Source organism: Balaenoptera borealis, assembly GCF_965194805.1.
Source record: "Balaenoptera borealis genome assembly, chromosome: 1".
Lineage (NCBI taxonomy): Eukaryota > Metazoa > Chordata > Mammalia > Artiodactyla > Balaenopteridae > Balaenoptera > Balaenoptera borealis.
The window spans coordinates 125,615,753-125,638,042 of NC_138860.1; the positions used below are offsets into that span (position 1 = coordinate 125,615,753).

Consider the following 22,290-nt stretch of genomic DNA (forward strand, 5'->3'; position numbering starts at 1 on the left):
GAGCTTATCTTAATAAGATGAAAGCAAAGAAAAAACTCAAGTAAATTCTAAACTGAGCAGAACACTGGGCAACAGAAGTGACAAATACTGGGCCTCAGCAAACAGGGATAAAGTGGACGCTGCCCCTTGCAGGCACTGCATGCTCTGGCCCCTGTCTGCCGATCAGCCGCATCTCTCATGACCCTCCCACGGGCTTTTGTGTTTCAGTAACATTGGCTGCTTTATAGCTTCTCAGAAGTTCTATGTAGCTGCCCATCTCAGCACCTCCACACTGAAACACTCCTCGTAGCTTTCCTCTGTCTGTCCTTCATCCAGTTAACTCCTTTCAGATATCAATTCAAACAGCGCTTTCTGAGGAAAGTCATCCCTGACTCACTGGTCTCTAATGAATCTTTTTGTTATATGCCTACAAAGAAGCCCTTTTTTTTTTTTTTTCTTTTTGAAGACTTTCCTCCATTTATAATTACACGGGTGTTAGTTTGAATGACTGATCAATAACTGATTCGTATCTGTCTCCCCCAGGAGACTGTAAGCTCTATAAGAGTAAAACCTTATGGATTTTCCTCTCACTATATTATCCTTGAGGTTTGCCGAGTAGTAATCACTCAAGTAATATTGTTGGATGAATAAATAAATGACGCACCAAGTACAGTAGTTAGTCAAAAATGTTAATTCTTTTCCCCAAAGGAAATTTAAAGAAAGAAATCATCATCGTGGAAATGGGGTTATTTTGGGAAGACGTCTCAGAAGAGATAACATGTGAAGAAGTCATTATAGCATATCACTTTTTTAATTGAAATATAGTTGATTTTCAATGTCGTGTTTCAGGTGTACAGCACAGTGATTCAGTTATACATATATTATATATATGTATATTTGTATATACTCAGATTATTTTCCTTTATAGGTTGTTACAAAACATTGAGTATAGTTCCCTGTTCTATATAGTAGGTCCTTGTTGATTATCTATTTTATATATAGTAGTGTGTATATGTTAATCCCAACCTCCTAATTTATCCGCCCCCCCATAAATTTGTTTTCTGTGTGTGTGTCTCTTTCTGTTTTGTAAATAAGTTCATGTGTATCTTTTATTTTTTTTAGATTCCACATATAATCGATATCGTATATTTGTCTTTCTCTGTCTGGCTTACTTCGCTTAGTATGACAATCTCTAGGTCCATCCATGTTGCTGCAAATGGCATTATTTCATTCTCTTTTTTACTTTATTTCTTTTCACCTTAGGAATAATGGCTATATCTATCTATCTACCTAGATCTATCTTCATTGGCATTTTAGGTTTAACTGAATAAAATGAGGTCCTAGCCAAATAATGTCAGAGTTTTTAAAAAGTAGTATGATTAGTAAAAAGCACATATTATGGAGTCCTTTCTATGCCCTGGATTTCTAATGTACATGAGGATAGCAATGCCAACTCTATATACAGAGTTACTGTTTAAAAAAAAAGAAACAAAATTAAAAAGATAAAAACATCCTTTAAAAGTTAAAAAAGGAAAACTTTTAATAATTTGGGGGACAGTCTTATGTCCTTCTTCTATTTTTATCTTTTATAGTGATAACTAGATACATCTTTGAATTTAATTGTTAAAGTTCTATCAGATGCTAAGTAACAGCTTAATGATTTATATGTTTGTATAAACTTTTTAACTGTTACTAACCTCTATCCTCATTTTATACAGCAAGCATATATGAGGAACATTTTTCCTTGCATTATTCAGTTTTCATTGTCATGTTAAATCGAACAATTGTTGTAAATACTCTTCACATATAGTTTTTCTCCTTCACCTTTGTTTTCTAGTATCTTTCTATGGCTTGTAACCATCTGCAGTTGAAACCAGCCATAAAAACAAGCTCATGAAATTCACTTACACCCATGGAGGCCGCTTTACCCTTCGTGTTTATAAATTTCTAGTTCTCTCCACCTTTTAATTCTGTTTGGAGACTAGTAAATTATTCTTTCAAACATTGAAAATATCCAGCTATTAAAATATTCCTAATGGAAACATGTTAAAAATATGAAGTGTGAATATTTTTTTTAATTCATAAGATGATTATATATTGCTATGGAATTTTAACCATAATAAAATAGATCAATTATTTAACTATTACCTCAGGGGGGATGTGGGAAGATATTTTCCTAATGAGGCAGTTTTCTGCCCACTTGTTGATTAAGACTTTTGTGTGCCCAAGTCTGATTAACGAATATACCTCATAAAGTCCATAGGTCTGTGGTTTCTGTTAGATGCAAAATGTTGCATATATCCCAAGGTATCCATTCATAAAATAAAGGAGATGTAACTTAATTCTTTCCCTTTTCTCAAAATTATTCCTAGAAGGTCATTATACTTTGATAACTATTTCTCTCATTTTCCATTGGTATATCTATCTACAGATTATAGATTTCTAGTGAGATATTGTTTTGTCAAAATCTGCAAGATGCAAGATGTAACAAAATATAATTTTTTAAATGTTTAGTCAGATTAATGGTTGAATGTTCCTTTACATAAGCGATTAAGGATATCTGGATTGGGGTATACCACCCTTCATCCTCTTATTCATTCAACAAATGTTTATTGAGCATCTTTTATATGTCAGACTTTGTGCTATACCTTGGGAATACATCAGTGAATAAAATATTAAAAAGTCCTTACCCTTATGGATCTTGGAATCTAGACCAGGAGTCTACAATAGCCATAGCCTGTTTTAATAAATAAAGTTTCTGGGGGACACAGTCACATTCATTTGTTTCAGTATTGTCTAAGGCTGGTGTGTTTTTTTTTTAACATCTTTATTGGAGTATAATTGCTTTACAATGGTGTGTTAGTTTCTGCTTTATAACAAAGTGAATCAGTTATACATATACATATATCCCCATATCTCTTCCCTCTTGCATCTTCCTCCCTCCCACCCTCCCTATCCCACCCCTCTAGGTGGTCACAAAGCACCGAGCTGATCTCCCTGTGCTATGCGGCTGCTTCCCACTAGCTATCTATTTTACATTTGGTAGTGTATATATGTCCCTGACACTCTCTCACTTTGTCCCAGCTTACCCTTCCCCCTCCCCATATCCTCAAGTCCGTTCTCTAGTAGGTCTGTGTCTTTATTGTCATCTTGCCCCTACGTTCTTCATGGCCATTTTTTTGTTTGTTTTTTAGATTCCATATATATGTATTATGGTATTTGGTATTTGTATATGGTACAAATATGGTATTTGTTTTTCTCTTTCTGACTTACTTCACTCTGTATGACAGACTCTAGGTCCATCCACCTCACTACAATTAACTCAGTTTCGTTTCTTTTTATGGCCGAGTAATATTCCATTGTATATATGTGCCACATCTTCTTTATCCATTCATCTGTCAATGGACACTTAGGTTGCTTCCATGTCCTGGCTATTGTAAATAGAGCTTCAATGAACACTGTGATACATGACTCTTTTTGAATTATGGTTTCCTCAGGGTATATGCCCAGTAGTGGGATTGCTGGGTCATATGGTAGTTCTATTTTTAATTTTTGAAGGACCCTCCATACTGTTCTCCGTAGTGTCTGTATCAATTTACATTCCCATCAACAGTGAAAGAGGGTTCCCTTTTCTCCACACCCTCTACAGCATTTATTGTTTGTAGATTTTTTGATGATGGTCATTCTGACCGGTGTGAGGTGATATCTCACTGTAGTTTTGATTTGCATTTCTCTAATGATTAATGATGTTGAGCATTCTTTCATGTGTTTGTTGGCAATCTGTATATCTTCTTTGGGGAAATGTCTATTTAGGTCTTCTGCCCATTTTTGGATTGGGTTGTTTGTTTTTTTGATATTGAACTGCATGAGCTGCTTGTAAATTTTGGAGGTTAATCCTTTGTCAGTTGCTTCATTTGCAAATATTTTCTCCCATTCTGAGGGTTGTCTTTTTGTCTTGTTTATGGTTTTCTTTGCTGTGCAAAAGCTTTTAAGTTTTATTAGGTCCCATTTGTTTATTTTTGTTTTTATTTTCATTTCTCTAGCAGGTGGGTCAAAAAGGATCTTGCTGTGATTTATGTCATAGAGTGTTCCGCCTATGTTTTCCTCTAAGAGTTTGATAGTGTCTGGCCTTACATTTAGGTCTTTAATCCATTTTGAGTTTATTTTTGTGTATGGTGTTAGGAAGTGTTCTAATTTCATTCTTTTACATGTAGCTCTCCAGTTTTCCCAGCACCATTTATTGAAGAGGCTGTCTTTTCTTCACTGTATATTCTTGTAAGGCTGTTTTAATGGTCGGAAGAATTGAGTAGTTATGATAGAGACCATATGGCCCTCAAAATCTAAACTATTTACTATCTGGCCCTTTACAGAAAAAGTATGCTAATCCCTGTTCTACACTAGAGTAATGTAAGAAGAGATAACTGTCCTCTCCCATAAAATATCCTAGAATATCATATTGATTTATTAAGAATATATTTCTTATATTAAGGTATCTGATAATTTTATATATTGATTGCCCTTTGAAATACAGTTACTCCTTCCTTTTCTATAAAATTCTTAAAGATAGCTAGATTTTGACCCTGAAATTTCAATTCTACCCTAGAGGAGTTTTAACAAAAATGAGAAATTGTTTACATGAACAATAAAGAATTGACTTATTGTTGAATTATATCTAAGTATTTATTTTCCTGACATTATTTTAGAGGAAAATCCTGAAAGTGGAAAAAAAGATCTTAAACTTTCTGTTGAAGACATATTGCCTAAAATAAAGACTGACAGATAAAAGTTCTGTTTTTTTAAGGTGCTATTTATAGGTCCAGTGAGACTATGACACAAAATAATGCTTATCCAATTGTTAATAAATATTCACTGTATTTATTGTTAGACACTTCAAATATTTGAGACAATTTGGAATAACATCTTTCCATATGAATTAATAACTATTAGTGATAATAATTGATGTTTGTTGGGAATGTATATATTGAACACTATTCTAAGTACTTTACATTAATTATGTAATTTAATACATGCAAAAACCCAGTGAAATAAGTATTAATATTATCCATATTTTACAGACAAGGAACGTGCAATACAAGGAATTAAGTAAATAAATGTCAGAGTTGGAATTTGAATCCATTTGTGGATTTTAACTTGACTGACTTACAGGGACTTGCAACTTGTCTGGCAAATAACTCACTCTAGGAGTAGGAAAAAAGTCAGTTGTGTCATTTTCTCCTTCGTGTATACTTTAGCAGTATTCATTTTAATCCAAAGTGCACTTGGAGACATTAGATCTTACTTTTTTCATTTTATTAGGGTTACTTTATTAAACTACATAATGCGATCTGGAAATCCACCTAGCAGGTACACATACCATACACTGCAGGAGGCTGAACGATAACAAAGGGTGGGGCGGGGGAAGGGGGGACTCCGCTACCTTTGGTAACAAGCACTTATCCCTCCCAATGGCTTATATCTGACGTGTGACATGTGATGTAGAAAAAGTGAGGGCACCAGTGTCCACTGTATTTTAAGTAGTAAACCTTAATTTTTCCTTGGAAAAATATCAATAGGAATTCGAATGTGTTTTTCCTGTGCAACAATAGATTATTTTGCATTCCACTTAGACCACTGACATGAACCCAATAACCATATTTGAACTCTAAAGGATATAAAGCTTTGTTATTGACCAGCACAGGAAAAACTGTCACTTTCTTAGATCCTTGACCACAGAGAACAGAAGGCAGGTGTCTCCATTAGGGGATCATTGGCATAAAACACTACATCCTGTTCAGTGTTACTGGTTTCTTGACTAAGTTCAATGAACACTAACGCCTAATAGCTAACCAAGTCACTACTCATTAATGGTTTCCTCTTCTACTTTTAACCGTTTCTAAAATAAAGTTACTATTAGTAGTCAAAATAAATAAATGTCTAAACAAATTCTTAAACTTTTAGATGTCAATTTAACTTCTCTTTACCTATCCTTCATCTGTAGTTTGGTAGTTTTGCAGAGTTCTTAGGAGCATAAACTGTAGAATTTATCTACTAGGTATGAATCTTGGCTCTGCTGCATCCTAACTGTTTCACTTTGGGCCAATTATTTAACTTCTCTATGCCTCTGTTGCCATAAGTGTGAAATAAATGTAATGATGCAGATCTTACTCGACTTACAGTGGGGTTATGGCTCAGTAAACCCATCCTAAGTCAAAATGCATCTAATACAGCCAACCCTTTGAACATCATAGCTTAGCCTAGCCTACCTTAAACATGCTCAGAACAATTACATTAGCCTACAATTGGGCAAATATTTTAACACAAAGTCTATTTTATAATAAAGTGTTGAATATCTCATGTAATTTATTGCATACTGTACTGAAAGTGAAAAACAGAGTGGTTGTATGGGTACAGATATTTGTCAGTGTACTGGTTGTTTACCCTGGTGACAGCAGTGCTGACTGGGAGCTGAGGCTCGCTGCTGCTGCCCAACATCAAGAGAATATCATACCATATATCACAAGACCAGGAAAAACCAAAATTCAAAATTTGAAGTACGGTTTCTACTGAATGCATATCACTTTCACACCACCATAAAGTCGAAAAATCCTAAATCAAACCATGGTAAATCAGGGACCATCTGTAACAATAATATTAAGAAGACTAAGAAAACTTACCCCGTAAAGTTCATGTGAGGGTTAAATAAACGAATAAATAAGGAAAACTTGGAATAGTGTCTGGCACATAGAAAACACTCAATAAATATTAGTTATTATTATTTTTGTTATTGATTTGAGCCTCAATTTTATAGTAGTTATTGAGTACATGAAAAATGCTATTTTATACCAGAACAACTATTCATCCAATTGTATATCCGAGCAGTCAAGGCCTGGTAGGAGAGTATTGCTGTGTTTTAAAGTGTAAACCTCAAGAGATTGATTAGTCAAGTATCAGGAATACTGTTAATACCCCAGAGTAATCTATGAGGTATACTCTCCTCTCATGATATTTAGAACCTACTTAAATATGTTGTTTTCAGATTGTTTCAGATGTTTCAAGATGTTTCAGATTACTTTTTTTTCATATAATTTGTAGACTACATTCCCATTTCTCTGTAGTCTACACCCTCCTGAGCCAGGTGCTAATAATTTCAGGAGAGGAGCATCTCTTAGCTCTGTAGATATTCCCAAGCTGCTCAGTTCTGAGCCTCGGGAATGTTAAACACGATGAGGCTTGTGATGTTAGGAGAGAAATGCTTCCTAGCAGTGTCATGGAGGTATATGTAAGGGAAAAGTTATTCCACTCCACAATTCTGACAAAAGGTCAACAAACACGGTGGCATCATAATTTCTGTGGGTTTTCCCTAAATTTATATTAAGGCAATTTCGCATCTAAACTTTGGAAATTTAGTTTCTACATATTAATTTATTAGCAAAAGGTTTTTAACAGGTGCCAACCCAATCCCTTGCTTCCTGGCACAGCCTCACCATGCAGATCTTGGGCTTTCCAGGGGGAGTTCTGCCGAGCCTGGGTGTATTCTTTACTGGGCTCAAACCTTTTATATGTGCTTTCAGCCACTATATACCTTAAGGGTATTTTATCAGTCTTAGCACATACACATATGTTCAGGCTCCACAATGTTTGCAACTTCTGAAAATTTACCCCCTCTTCTTTTGAGATCTCTTTTCAAACAGTTATAGATCAGCCTTCATCGAGAGGATAATGTCCTTGGGGTTTTCTACTAAGAAGTCAGTGTCCTCAGAGTATTAAAAAGATCAGATGTGAAAATAACTTGAAAGCTAAGAAGTCAGAGTTGTCAAACAAACCTCCGAATGCCCACATACTTTGACTTTCAGATAAACAACAAATTATTTTTTAAGCATAAGCATGTCCCCAATATTGTATGGAACATACTTATACTAAAAAATTAATTTGTTGTTTATCTGAAATTCAACTTTAACTGGCATCCTATATTTTTATTTACTAATCTGGCAGCACTATGAGAAAGGCCTATAAAGGCAGGTATTATAATGAAGAAAATGTGACAGGTACCTGAAAGTACAAACTGCATTTATGACTTGCTGGAAAGGAAGTCTTTTACAAGTTATAACTTGTCTTGATCTTTTTATTTTAGGAAACACAGAAGCAGAATTCACAAATAATAAGTGCTTTCATATAATTGACTACCCATCAAATATCTGGAACATCCATAATATTTGAGTTATTGATAAATTAATATTTATTTTAAGCTGGATTTAAATTTTTTATTTTAAAAATAAGAAACACTGTAATTATAGGGTGTTTCATATCTATACCTATATAATTAGCAATAGAAACACCCTGTATTAGTGTTCTAATGCTGTCATAACAAATTATTGCAAACTTAGTGGCTTAAAACACCACAACTCTGTGAGTTCACAGTGCGGTAGGTCAGAGGTCTGGGTACAGTGCAGCTCAGCTGATTCCTCCGCTCAGAGTCTCACTGGGCTAAAATCAAGGCATCAGCTCTTCTGGAGGCTTTGGGAGAGAATTTGTGTCTGTGTTTATTCAGATTGTTGGCCAAATTCAGTTTCATGGGATTGATTTCTTTGCTGACTGTTAGACAGAGGTCAGTCTCAATCGGTAAAGCCTCCCACATCTCCTGACACATGGTCCGCTTGGTCTTCTGTCTCTCAGACCTTCACTTATGCCTCATCTCTCCTGCCTTCTGTGGCATCTCTGCTGAATCTTTTCTGCCTTCCTCTTTCGTTTTTAAGGGCTCACATATTTACATTGAGCCCTTATTTTATCCAGGATAACTTTCTTATCCTAAAGTCTTTCTAGCCTAAGGATAGAATTATAACTTTAATTCTATCTGTAAAATCCCTTTTGCTATATTCACAGGGTCCCAGATGTTAGGGTGTAGACATTTTTTTTTGGAAGGGGCATATTATTCCACTTACCATGTACCCCAATACTATATGAATATACTGTAACTAAGGCATGTAAAGAAGTGATTCCAACTGGGAAATAATTTTTAAAAAATCAGACAGAAGACAAAACTCTAAGTACTTAATTCCAATCTAGCTAGTAGATAATTTTTTTTATTTAATAGATTATATCTTTTCACTTTAAAGCTTAAATTAAAAGCTACTCAGCCATCTCTGCAGTGGCCTAGGGATTGAGAATGGGTCTTTTTTTATGGCCTCTTGGTAAGCCAGTAGAAACCCACCTTTTGTCCATGGCAGAATCAGTTTTGTTCTAGGCCAGTTAATTTAAAGGTAATAAAACTATTTGAAAGGATATAGCAGTTGTGATCATGACACATTCTTAAATGAACCAGATCCTGTTTGACATATATGAAAAATTAAAGCATGAGACTAAAAGTGCTGTAAGAGAAATTTTCTCATTCTTTCTGGTGAGATCTGACATCAGCATATAGATGGCTTCATCAATTATTGAGAAAAAGACTAAGAAAAAAAATGACTGATTGGGATGCTTTATTCTGAAGTCTGAATTTGAAGCCCTTGGGTTGAATGTACCTGTAGGTCTACATCTTTCAGAATTAGCTCTCGCTCTCTCACCAGCCCATCTATTTAAATTTCTAGTTTAAAAAACTAAGGCACTTAAAAATTTTTAATGCACTCTGTCAAGCATGTGGGCCAAACTTTGAAGTAACTGCATGTATCAATGAAGTGAAGAAACAAATCTCTGTGTAGATAAACATCCCTTAAGATGAAGCAAGGGAACTGATTTTAAGCTTCCAGGGCTTTGAACGATTTTTTTTCCACAGCTATTTTCATTCTCTTCTGTAATCTAAAGTACAGCAATGAATTTCAGAGTTCTTATGTTTGCCATGTAATGTCCTTGTCCTGTTTATTCCTAGAAAAGTATTATGGACTCCTGGTTGACAAACTACAACTGTATTTTAAAAATTGAGACAAAAATGATAATGAATGACTTTGTTGATTCACAAGTCATTAATTAGCCCCTGTGCTTTTTTGTGACACTAACGTTAGAGATAAGTAATAAGGGAACCACAGCTTATAAAATCAGCACACATAGGTAAGCACTAATGAGCAAAAGTGTGAATCATTTCAAAGGCAACATTTTCCTAATTAAGATTAATATTAATGATTTATATTACATTTTAAAGACTTACTGAAGTATTCAAGTTTTTTATTGTTGCTGTAGCCATTGCTTGTAAACACAGTGTTAATAGTATCTTCCCCGCTATTTAACCTAAAATACAGATATTTCTCTATCAGTTCTCAAAGTCATTACTTCTGGAATAATTGCAAACTATTTCTTATTATTAGAAATACTTTTTAATTCTACATAATCTTGTTCTGAGCTTTTGTTTTTATCCCATCTCAGACTGTTCATGATTACTTCATAAAACATTTCCTCCCAAAAGATACTTTTCTGTACCATGTAAAATGCATAGTTTCAATTTAATCTCCACCTCTAAGCCAAGTCATGTGCCTTTAGGTGATACTGATTCTTTGTTTAAGTTGTTTTTTTTTTTTTTTTTTACTCTATTAGAAAAAGAATTTAAAGTAACTTATATATTTATGGATAAAGAGAGAATGCAGGCAGTGTAAAAAGAGTAAATTTAGGTTTTTCCAGTTATCCCAAATTTGCTGAATATTATAATATGACCTTGGATTTGACTCTGAGTTTGGTTAAGGAAAAAATTATTCTGACACTTGTTAAAATGGTAAGGAAGACTTTATTCCAGACTATTGTGAGAGGTGTCAAAACTATCAAAATAGGGGAGATTGAGCTCAACTCTGAATACAATAAGGGCAACTGGGGATTTACAGCCAAGGAACAGGTTATGTGTGAGGGAGTGGGTGGGGATGGCAGATGAAAAACTACTAAGAGGAGATATCAAGTGTAGGGAGAATTCTTGCTAAACTTATTTTAAGAGCTTTGTTACTGAATGGCAGGCCAGGGTGATCAGATATCAAGGATGGGAGATGAGGAATTTGAAAGTGATCACATATCAAGAGTGGGAAAAATCCTCTCTAAGCTGATTCAGCAGGATTCTTGCTAAAACTGGGCACTGCAAGGATGTCACTGAAGCTCAGGGTCGAAGCCTAGATGAGAAGAGGGCTCAGAGGAACTTGACTGCAGTTTAATTAAGGAAAGTCTTTGTCAGTTTCCTACTGACTAAAGCAAGGGAAGAACATGTTGACATACAGAATTTGCATTGTCCAAAACAGTAAAGAGTACGATCATGCTCTGCATTTCCATGGAATTGAATTCGGGTCTGATTTTATCATCTGGGTTTCAGTTTTTCACAAAGGTACACCGGGAGGCAGTAGGTAGGTAAAGAGCATTTAAACAGAGGTGGTGAGGGAATGAGCTAAGGGGATATCTAAAGGTCCAGCAAGGGCAATGGCCTGAAGTCATGCTTTGTGTGCTGGAGGAAGAACAGAGAATCCAATGTGAGTGGAGTGAAGTGATCAAAGCACAGAGAAGTAGGACTTGAGGGAAGAAGTATATCATTTCAGACCTTAGAATCTATTGTGAGATCCTCAGGTTTAACTCTGAGATGGGAAGCCATTGGAGGCTTCCGACTAGAGAAGTGGTCTGACTTACATTGTAAAAGGCTCAATCTTTCTGCTGTAATGAGAAAAGATTGTAGGAAGGCAAGGATGCAAGCAGAGAGACCAATTAGGAGGCTTTTGCAATAACCCAGGAGAGGCATGATGGTGGCCTCTTCCAGGATAAGAGCTGTGAAGACAGTAAGTGGTGGTCATATTCTGAATATGTTTTGAAGGTAGAGATGAAAGGTTTGCTGATGAATAAACTTGATCTGCTAGAAAATGAGATAACTTTTTTTTCGTGAGGTGGGATATGTTACAACAAAAATAGGTTCTTTAAGAGAAGAATAGCAGTTTAATTTTTGACATTTTAACTCATGATGCCCATTAGATTTCCAAGCAGAAAAGTTAGATGGAGCCTAAGGATATTATTTGGAGCCACTGAGCCTGAGTCAGTGAGTATATATAGACAGGTCCAGCGACTGAGATCCAGACAAATCACTTATTTTCTTTGTGTTTCACTCCTTTGGCTCTACTGGTCACTCAAGACTGGCTTAGAAATCATACATTAGGGTATCATCACCTGTGTCCTTCTACTCTACTCTGCAAGCAACTGCATGGCACTTCCTAAATAATGTTGTACTTGCCTGTTGACTGGCCATCTCCTCCACTGTACTGTAAGTTCCTTGAGGAAAAGGACTATAGTGCATAAGTGATTCTTGAGTGAAAGAATAAATTTAAAAACCTTTGCATTTAAGATAAAATCTAAGTACTCTTCATCTTTTGTCTACCTTGTCTCCCGCTACCCTTCCCTATGTTTACTACACTTCAGCCACCACTGCTGGTAATTCCTTAAAGGCATACCATATTCTTAAGCCTCATGGCTTTTTTCTATGCCATTTGCTTCACAGAATGCTTTTCTCCCTCATTTTTGATCTGCTAATGCATTATCAGTCGTCACGTCTGGTTTAAAATGCTAAATCTTAAGAGACATACTTCCCAAACCTTCATTCTAGCCCACCTTCATTTTGCATCTCCTAACAGTCTAAATTTGTGACTTAATAGCATTTTTCACAGTTTGTAGAATTGTAAGTATTTGTATGATTTTTTTTTTACTATCTATTTTCTCAATAAGTTTATGAGAACAAAGGGCAGCATCTGTTTTGTTCATTAATACCCAGACCTCACCAATATGCCAGACACTTAGTTGACCCTTTATAAAATGTTTTGAATACATGCAAATAAAAAGCTCCATATATTTGTATTATTGTCATTGATAATACAATCAATGTATTTGTGATTGTTTTCATTGCATAAAACCATAATACCTTTTGATAAAAATGCTTTAATCTGTTTTATCTAACAATTGCGAAAATATAAGTTTATGGACTAAGAATTGTCTCCTGTTTGTCTAGCAGCACCTGGTTTTTATAAGTATGTAAACATTTTCCCTTTTATGTAGAAAACATGTACTTTCCACAGCTAGATCACCCATAAAGCATGTTCCATTTTTACTCTTCACTATTTTAGCATATGATGTAAAAGCATATCCAAAATGTATATGCATTTCTGAGAAACCATAACAATATAAGCAACTATTTTTCAAATTTGTTTTATCAATAACAGAAGTTTAAGAAACTTTATTTAATAAATATTATAAATTTAAATCACTAACTTAGAGAATTTATGCATTAGTGAACAATTATTTTAACATTTAAAGTTATTTTATCTAATAACTCTTCTTCTGTTGAGTTAACAAGTTCAATATAAACACCTCATAAAAATTCTTTGAAGATTTTCAAACCAATAATGTTTTGACTATATTATTTATGCTAACCAAATTTTAATGCTTTTTATTATTTTAAAAAACATATATATGTTTATAAAATTAAATACAAGTGTTGTTACCAAATTTATTTAAAGAAGTTATAGCTATAGAAGCCGAGAAAATGCTATGTATCTCTCTTTCATAAGTAGCAGAGACTATTTATAAAATTAAATATTATTAAATTGTCATTTCAGTTAGTTATTTGAGCATACAATAGGGCGAAACTTGTCAACTGAATCAATTTAAATATATTTTATCTCCCCTCTGCAATTGCTGAAGTCTTTCTTTGTATAGAAACCTTACTGTAATTAGAATTAATTAATCGTATAATTGAAGTAATAACCATTTGGAAGCAGGAAGAAGGGACTAGATCCATATTTCTCTAAGAGTTTCTCTCAAGGACCTCTCCATGGAGATATGACAACATGAAATTATCTGATCCATTATTTTATACTGCTTTTTATAATAGTAACTAGTAAATTTCATTTTTAGAAGCTATATAAAATCCTTAGAATATGGAAGAAAAAACAGAATTTTTCTGTAAATTTCTGAAATCCTAGTATAAGAATTAGCTGAAAATTAAAATATTGCACTTTGCTACTGTTGTTACAAAATGGCTTTTGAAAAATTTGTTTGGATTAATAAAATATATTCAATAAAGGATTAACCTACAAATTATTTCTATAATTTTAATATTTTTAATTATTAGTATGCTTATGTTAAAATAGATATACATTTAAAATATACCGCTCAATTAATCCTCTGACACTGCACATATGACTTACAAGTCTCCAAAAGTATAAGAAAAGGAAAGAAAATAAGAGGAAGTTTTTCATAATGCAGTCATTTTAGAAGGGGTAAAAATTCTGTGCATTCTATATAACCGATATTGTGGAATATATATAATAGAATATAAATGTTTATCAAAATGCATATGCCTTTAAACATATATTTCACTGATTAATATTTTGAAAGTTTATGAGATTAAATTTAGGGAAAGGAAATCTCAACATAATATTAGGAGAGATAGCTAGATGAACCATACAAAAGAAAGTACATTCAAACATTTTCTAACAATAGAAATTATGGGTGTTTTGTTGCTTTCAAATTTCCTTTCAATTTCTCTTTTCCAGTTTAAATTTTCAAAGGATTGACAGAAGTATCACTAAAACTTCTTTTCAAAGAAACAGCACACAATTTCATGAACAAAAATTTGATTTCTCAAGTGTTCATAAAGTTTTTCAACCAAAATTTATCTTAATATGTATATTAACCATATTGTTGGCAGAAGATGATAATTCATCAATCTGTAGACATGATTATAACATCTGAAGAAGTTCTTGAACAAGTGCTTAATACAGTCTGGCAAATTGTACTAACTGTGATTTGTACTGACAATTTTCAGTGATATTGTAAAGATCAACCACATATTTGGTTGCTAACATCTACCGGAGGGTTTGTACTTCTTAATATACATAAAAATGCCATGATTTACTGGTTTCTATTTATTTGATATCTTTGCTATTTGTTTATTTCCTTTATATGTATCTAGTTTACTATGAAAATTATCTCTGTTGAAATTAATTTATGTTCTCAGGTTAATCTCTTGGCATTTGGAGTTATCATATACAAAGTTTTTCGTCACACTGCGGGGTTGAAACCAGAAGTTAGTTGCTATGAGAACATAAGGTAAGTATTTCTTCAACTGTATTTTCTTTAGTGATTAAATGCTTTAGTAACTTAAAGTAGAAATAATTTTTGGAAGGACAATTTTTAAATGATTTTTTCACACTTTCCCCCATCATATTTAAAATACTAAATAGTATTGCTAAATAGTATTTAATATGTTTAATAAGCCTATAATCACCACAGATTAAATGGTAAGTAAAGCAATCTTTTTGAACATATTCCCCTTTGAAAGAAAAGATGATGACTGCATTTTAAGACAAAAGTTGGCCTTAGTGATCTTCTTTTGCAAAGCATTTCTCAACGCTTAGCAACTGTGTTTCTGCCTTGTGATTTCTAGTTTGCATTCTGCCATGGTTTTTCCTCAGCTCCCTCCCTTTAAAACTGATTTATTGAGACCTTGAAAATGGTTTGTTCAGGAAAAACTGAAGTGTACTGTAGGGAACATTAGAAACAACTGACGTTTGGATCTCTTGGGAACACTCCTGTAGTTTCAATATCTTGCACAAGATTTATAGTTAGGATTTAGCAAATGTTTGATTGATTACTTTCTTTTACTCCTCACCATTCATAGTTACATGTAGTTTGCTGGCTTTAATAAAGTTGAGAATGACTGATTTTCTGTGGTACACTGCAGAAACATCTTCTACAGTAAAGAATGATTGTACTAAGAATGAATGAGGATAGCTAGTGGGAAGCAGCCGCATAGCACAGGGAGATCAGCTGGTGCTCTGTGACCACCTAGAGGGGTGGGATAGGGAGGGTGGGAGGGAGGGAGACGCAAGAGGGAAGAGATATGGGAACATATGTATATGTATAACTGACTCGCTTTGTTATAAAGCAGAAACTAACACACCATTGTAAAGCAATTATACTCCAATAAAGATGTTTAAAAAAAAAGAATGAATGAGAAAATAAGTATTAGTTGCCTCATTTTCAAGGCAGTGTCCTCAGTGAGCAGGATTGAATATTGTTTTACCCATAGTCACAGGCAATAAGTTGAAAATGTGTAAAAGTGAGTATGTGCCTGTATTTGTTAAGAAATCAGCATTCTAACATGAATTTACTTTGAGGTAACTGTATTGCAAAAGCAAAAAAAAAAAAAAAATCTTGTTTTATATTTTACATGTTCTCTACTAAGCCTGAAAGGAAAGCAGAAGTATCCTTTGATGTCCTGCCCATGTGCTGACCTAAATCCACATGGTATACTCTTCAAGGTTTCTCAGGGAGAATACTTCCTAACAGCTATCTGTCTTACCTTTGGGAGTTCCTGCAACATTAGATTTGAGATCAAAGCCTACACACAGATGAAAATATTTTAAGATTAAGGAAATTCCTTGAAAAATACCAGATTTTAAAAATGCTGCCTTGAATTTGGAAGCACATCCCAGCCACGGTGCACTAGTATACCCTAGCCCGTCCCATGCAACTGTAGCATAATTTGTCAGTTTCAAAATTGTTGGTGGTCTTTACCGAAGATTTCTTGGTTATTCAAAATCTGACTTCCCACCTAATTTGAGGAATTTGAGGATATGTTAAGTATGCATAGCTTTCTTAGCTGGAACGTTGCAAATTTGTTCTAGGTCTTGTGCAAGAGGAGCCCTTGCTCTCCTGTTCCTCCTTGGCACCACCTGGATCTTTGGGGTGCTCCACGTTGTACATGCATCGGTGGTGACAGCTTACCTCTTCACCATCAGCAACGCCTTCCAGGGGATGTTCATCTTCTTATTCCTGTGTGTTTTATCTAGAAAGGTAAGCAATTTGTTACTTTTGTCAACCTTATAGCATATTTATGTAGCATCAGTTACCAAATTGATAAAAATTCTCATTCTCGTAGATTTATGACTTGTGCCTTTATTGCCTAAGTGCAGTACATTTTAGTGTCAAAATAATCAGAAGGCTTAGCTGTTCATAGGGAAATGTGCGTTTAAAAAACTTGCTAGTAGGAGTATAAATACAGCTTATATTCACTTGAGCGTATTCTGACAGATCATCAGAAAGCAACAATAATTTAGAAAACCAAATATAACAGTTTATTGTGATTTGAAAATAATTTGATGTGATTGTTACAATTATGTTTCACATTTCTTACTTTCTTCTTTTTCTTTTTTTTTAGATCCAAGAAGAATATTATAGATTGTTCAAAAATGTCCCTTGTTGCTTCGGATGTTTGAGGTAAACAGAGAGAACTATGGGTCATTATTGCTACACAGAAATAAAAAAGCCAAGCTGTGGATGGCCAGTGTGTAAAAAGGACTCAAACAAATTGTCCAATTATTAATACTAATCAAATATCTTAAGTCCATTTTTCTGTTTACTGTGTAAGAACTGTAGATAATATGAGATAAAATTATGTACCATATAGCTATAGTAAGCTTTCCTACATGACTTAGTTAGCTATGTCAAAAATAGTATTGCAGATATTTGGAAAGTAATTGGTTTCTCAGAGTGATATCACTGCACCCAAGGAAAGATTTTCTTTCTAACACAAAAAATATATGAATGTCCTGAAGGAAACCACTGGCTTGATATTTTCTTGATTCATGTTGCCTTTGAAACTAGTACCCTATCACCTTGGTAATGAGCTCCGTTACAGAAAGTGGAACATAAGAGAATGAAGAGGTAGAATATGAAACAGTAAAAAGGGAATGACGGTTGTAACAATGAGACATATTTTGAGCAAGTTCGTTGTTTTGTAAACTAGATGGGAAATTAGAGATAAAACAAAGAATTGAATAAACACATCTTACCATTCCGTGAATTGTTCTGGACTTTTAAATTTCTACCGAAACAACTTAGACCTGTATTTGTTGTATCCATTTTCTATTCTAATATTCTATAAAAACACAAAACTTCACAAAAAAAAAAAACTAAACATTTCTGTTCTGTTTTTAGGTTAACATCAGAATGAGGTATATGCTCTTTCTATACTTATTTCACAGATTGTGACTTCAAATGCTTATTCAGTAGTACATAAATGTGTCAAAATATAATATTGTTCATGCCTGTAAATGTAAAAATTGTGTATATAAACCTGAAGTACTCTGTTCCATAACCTTTCAGTGTAGTGAAAAATATTGTATCTCATTAGACTAGCATATTTGAGTTCTTTATTTTTTTTTAATTTTAGAAATATTGTAGTTCACATCACAATATTCTCTTTTAACTTACTATTTTTAAAAGGGCATTGTAAATATGAAAGTATTCATAAAGTGAATTGCTATTTTTCTCTGTTCAGAAAAGTACACATTTAAAAATGTTATTTATAACAAAGAAATCACTGAGAACTGTATAAACTTTCACACTGGATCTATTTTCTGACAGTTTTCCTCTATTATGGCATATCTGCTAAAATGTAAGGCTTCTATCTATCTTCAAGTTTTCTCATTAAAAAGTAGAAGCAGTGATTTTACTTCAAAAAATATGTAATTGTTCTACACATACCTGTAAAAGTGTGCCAATACACTAAATGTTGTGATTTTAACTTAATTTCTCCAGCTCTTCAAGTGAAGTCTGTCAAATCTTACTCTAACAAATAAAATGATATCTGAATGAATCTTTCTACTGCTTGGCTGAGGCATTTCTCAAGAAAGATGAGTTGCCTGCCAATGTCTTAAACATTTTTAGAGTATTTGTGATAACTTTTTATTTGATCTTTTGATCTCTTATATGACCTATTATTATCATTATCATTATAGGACAGTGCTATTGGAATAAGATACTAAAAAAGTAATCTGTTCAATCAATGTATACAAATTATGTGTGGTGGGCAGAATAATGGTCTTCCCAAAATGCCCACACCCTAATCCTCAGAACACATGAATATGTTAGGTTACGTGGAGAGGAGAATTAACCAGCTAACAGCTAGTCCGCTAACTTTGATGTGAGGAAATTATCCTGGATTTTTCAGGTTGGTCCCATGTAATCACAAGTTTCCTTATAAACAAAAGATGGAGGCAGAAGAGGGAGCCTGTTAAAGCAGTGCCATACGAGGCATACTCAACCATACATTGCTGGCTTTGAAGATGGAAACAATCCACAAGCCAAGGAACGTGGGCAGCTCCTGTAAGCTGAGAAAGGCAAGGAAATGGATTCTCCCGCAGAGCTCCTAGAAGGAAGTCAGCCCTGCTGTACTTTTGTTTTAGCCCAGGGAGACCCAGTTTGGACTTCTAACCTCTAAAACTGTAGAACAATAAATGTATATTGTTTTAAGCCACCAAGTTTGTTGTTAATTTGTCACAAGATTATTGATATTTTTTGATAATTTGTTACAGCAACTATAGGAACTAATACTATGGAAATATGTACATAATAACATCTTTAGATATAAGCACGTATTCATATCAGTAGGGAAAACCTTAAATCCTGAATCTTGTTTTCACGAACCCTCCCATAGACATCATTGGGTGAAACCTGTATTCTTTAGTATGAGATTTCAGACCTTCTCATAACTGCTCACTTACCTTTTTACTAGGTAAGGATCTCTCTTTTTTTAAAAAAAGAAAAAAACAGGTGTGTGCACACGTATAAATATATATTTATTGCATAAATGCCTCATAGCACTTGCCCCCTGTTTTTATAATCAACAAGAAAAAGAGCTCAAAAAAGGTTTTCACTGGGCTCAGTTTAAAAAATACAAAAATGAACATTACGATGACAGGAATGTGTTAAGATGCTGAACTGAAAAGTACATACAAAAGTACATACAGCTGCTGGAAACACACTTTCAATGTGCGGGTCCCGAGCCCTCAGGTGGAGGAGTGCAATGAAGCCGTGTCCCCAGAGGCCCTGCAGCTCTGCCTCAGCAGGACCCAGGGTGACCCGCTGTCTGGGGGCTCACCCCATCCCCAAGTGACACTGCCCCACGGTGTGGACATCACCCACACCTTCAAACACCCACACACCACACACTTAATTAACATTAAAAAAATTTAAAACCACTCAAAGTCTGTGAGATAAAGAGAACCTACCCCCCTGGTTCTCACGTTTGCCCTATGAGTTTCTTCAGTTCTGCTAAACTGTTTATCTTTCCCAAGACTTTCTATGGTTTACCAAATCCCCTATTTCTGAAGCTTCCTCCTTGTTATCACCATTACTATGACAAACATCTGCTTATACCTAATGTATCTTTCTCTATGAAGCCTTTCTGGTTTCACACAAGGAATTAATCACCTCTACTTTTGTGTCATCATTCCATCCAGTACTTACCTATTTTAACATTTATCACATTGTATTGCAATTATTTATCCCGAGCTCAAAATATATAAACAGCTCATTCAGCTCAATATTAAAGAAACAAACACCCCAATCCAAAAATGGGCAGAAGACCTAAATAGACATTTCTCCAAAGGAGACATACAGACGGCCACGAAGCACATGAAAAGATGCTCAACATCACTAATTATTAGAGAAATGCAAATCAAAACTACAATGAGGTATCACCTCACTCCTGTTAGAATGGGCATCATCAGAAAATCTACAAACAAATGCTGGAGAGGGTGTGGAGAAAAGGGAACCCTCTTGCACTGTTGGTGGGAATGTAAATTGATACAGCCACTATGGAGAACAATATGGAGGTTCCTTAAAAAACTGAAAATAGAATTACCATATGACCCAGCAATCCCACTACTGGGCATATACCCAGAGAAAGCCGTAATTCAAAAAGACACATGCACCCGAATGTTCATTGCAGCACAATTTACAATAGCCAGGTCATGGAAGCAACCTAAATGCCCATCAACAGACGAATGGATAAAGAAGTTGTGGTACATATATACAATGGAATATTACTCAGCCATAAAAAGGAACGAAATTGAGTCATTTGTTGAGAAGTGTATGGATCTAGAGACTGTCATACAGAGTGAAGTAAGTCAGAAAGAGAAAAACAAATATCGTATATTAACGCATGTATGTGGAACCTAGAAAAATGGTACAGATGAGCCAGTTTGCAGGGCAGAGGTTGAGACACAGATGTAGAGAACGGACATATGGACACCAAGGGGGGAAAACTGCGGTGGGGTGGGGATGGTGTTGTGCTGAATTGGGCTATTGGGATTGACATGTATACACTGATGTGTATAAAATTGATGCCTAATAAGAACCTGCAGTATAAAAAAACAAACAAACAAAACAACTAATACTAAACTTTCATTGGGTTATTTGTATGGAAATATGTTAATATAAATGTTTCAGACATTACATGAAATTTCTAAAAATCTTATATGTTCTGGTATAATGTTATAAGTCATAATCCTAGTTATTACCTTAAAATGTATATCTCAGAAATAACTAATTTTCTTGTCAACTGCATTATTATGAACTTTCATCAAATTTTTAACTGTGGTCATTTTTAAGTCTTTTGTCATTTACAGACAGTTCTGTGTGTACTCTGATGCTATTGCAAATATGTTCCTATAAAAGGGTTTCATCTTTAAGAAATTCATGGAAAAGACTCTGACAAGTACAGGTTTCTGGTAACTGACTGTACTGCTGAACTGAATGAATAAGCAGAACTGAATTTTCAGAACTCTAATGAAAAACTGATGAACTCATAAAAGTGCTAACAAAAGATCAAGATGAAAAAAAAAAATTAATTACATGGGACTGAGTGAACTGATGAGGATGAGTATAATTTTTGTGACTTTCTGTCTGAATTAAAAAAAAAAAAAATCCAACAAGGACTCAGAGGCAAAGAATATACAAATCAATTTTCACTGCAAAGTAAAGGAGCTGTTACAGTGGAGGATTACTGAACTGAATGTCAATATTATGACATAGTAGGAGTGTGTTTCATGTTTGGTAATTGCAATCATTGTTGCTTTTGTTGTGGTCATCCATGTACAATGCTTGGTGTCAGTCTATTTATCTCTTGTAAAAATAAAATATAGTGTGTGTGTGTGAAAAAAAAAAAAAGATATTCATGGTACCAAGTTACATTCTTCCTTTAAGGCAGATACCTTTTCTTTTTTGCTTCGTGAATCAATGTCACTGCCTTCTTCTGTTTTGTGACCATGTGGTTGATGTGATAAGAGAGTCTGGACTCCCTGAACAGCCTGGCTTTTGTTCTTTTGCTTTAGATACTCCATACTGGAAGCATATTGGGTGAGCCAGTTTTCTCAGGTAAAGCCCTCCATGCTTATCTCTAACGTCATGCAGTTTAGGTAGAAGAGATGGCCCAGCAATCTCAAATTGATGAAGTGGAGCAGGGAGAGGAATTAGGCTACCAATGTAGCCTTGAGCTCGTAACATGGCTTCAACTCAGTTTTTCCA

At 34.4% G+C, this 22,290-nt stretch overlaps 1 protein-coding gene across 7 annotated transcripts in view; it reads left to right on the forward strand.

Annotated features, from left to right (window-relative positions):
* Positions 1 to 21,938, forward strand: part of ADGRL4 (adhesion G protein-coupled receptor L4) — a 128,093-nt gene extending 106,155 nt beyond the window's left edge. For 2 of the 7 annotated variants that reach the window (XM_082355081.1, XM_082355076.1), the window contains 4 exons: positions 14,933 to 15,024; positions 16,605 to 16,773; positions 17,138 to 17,196; positions 18,972 to 21,938. In XM_082355081.1, the coding sequence (XP_082211207.1) occupies positions 14,933 to 15,024; positions 16,605 to 16,773; positions 17,138 to 17,196; positions 18,972 to 19,044 (393 nt within the window). In that variant the 3' untranslated portion in view covers positions 19,045 to 21,938. Of the gene's footprint in view, positions 1 to 14,932; positions 15,025 to 16,604; positions 16,774 to 17,137 lie in introns of all 7 variants that reach the window. The other 5 variants (XM_082355083.1, XM_082355080.1, XM_082355079.1 and 2 more) reach the window with 4 other exon arrangements.
* The last annotated feature ends 352 nt before the right edge of the window (positions 21,939 to 22,290 follow it).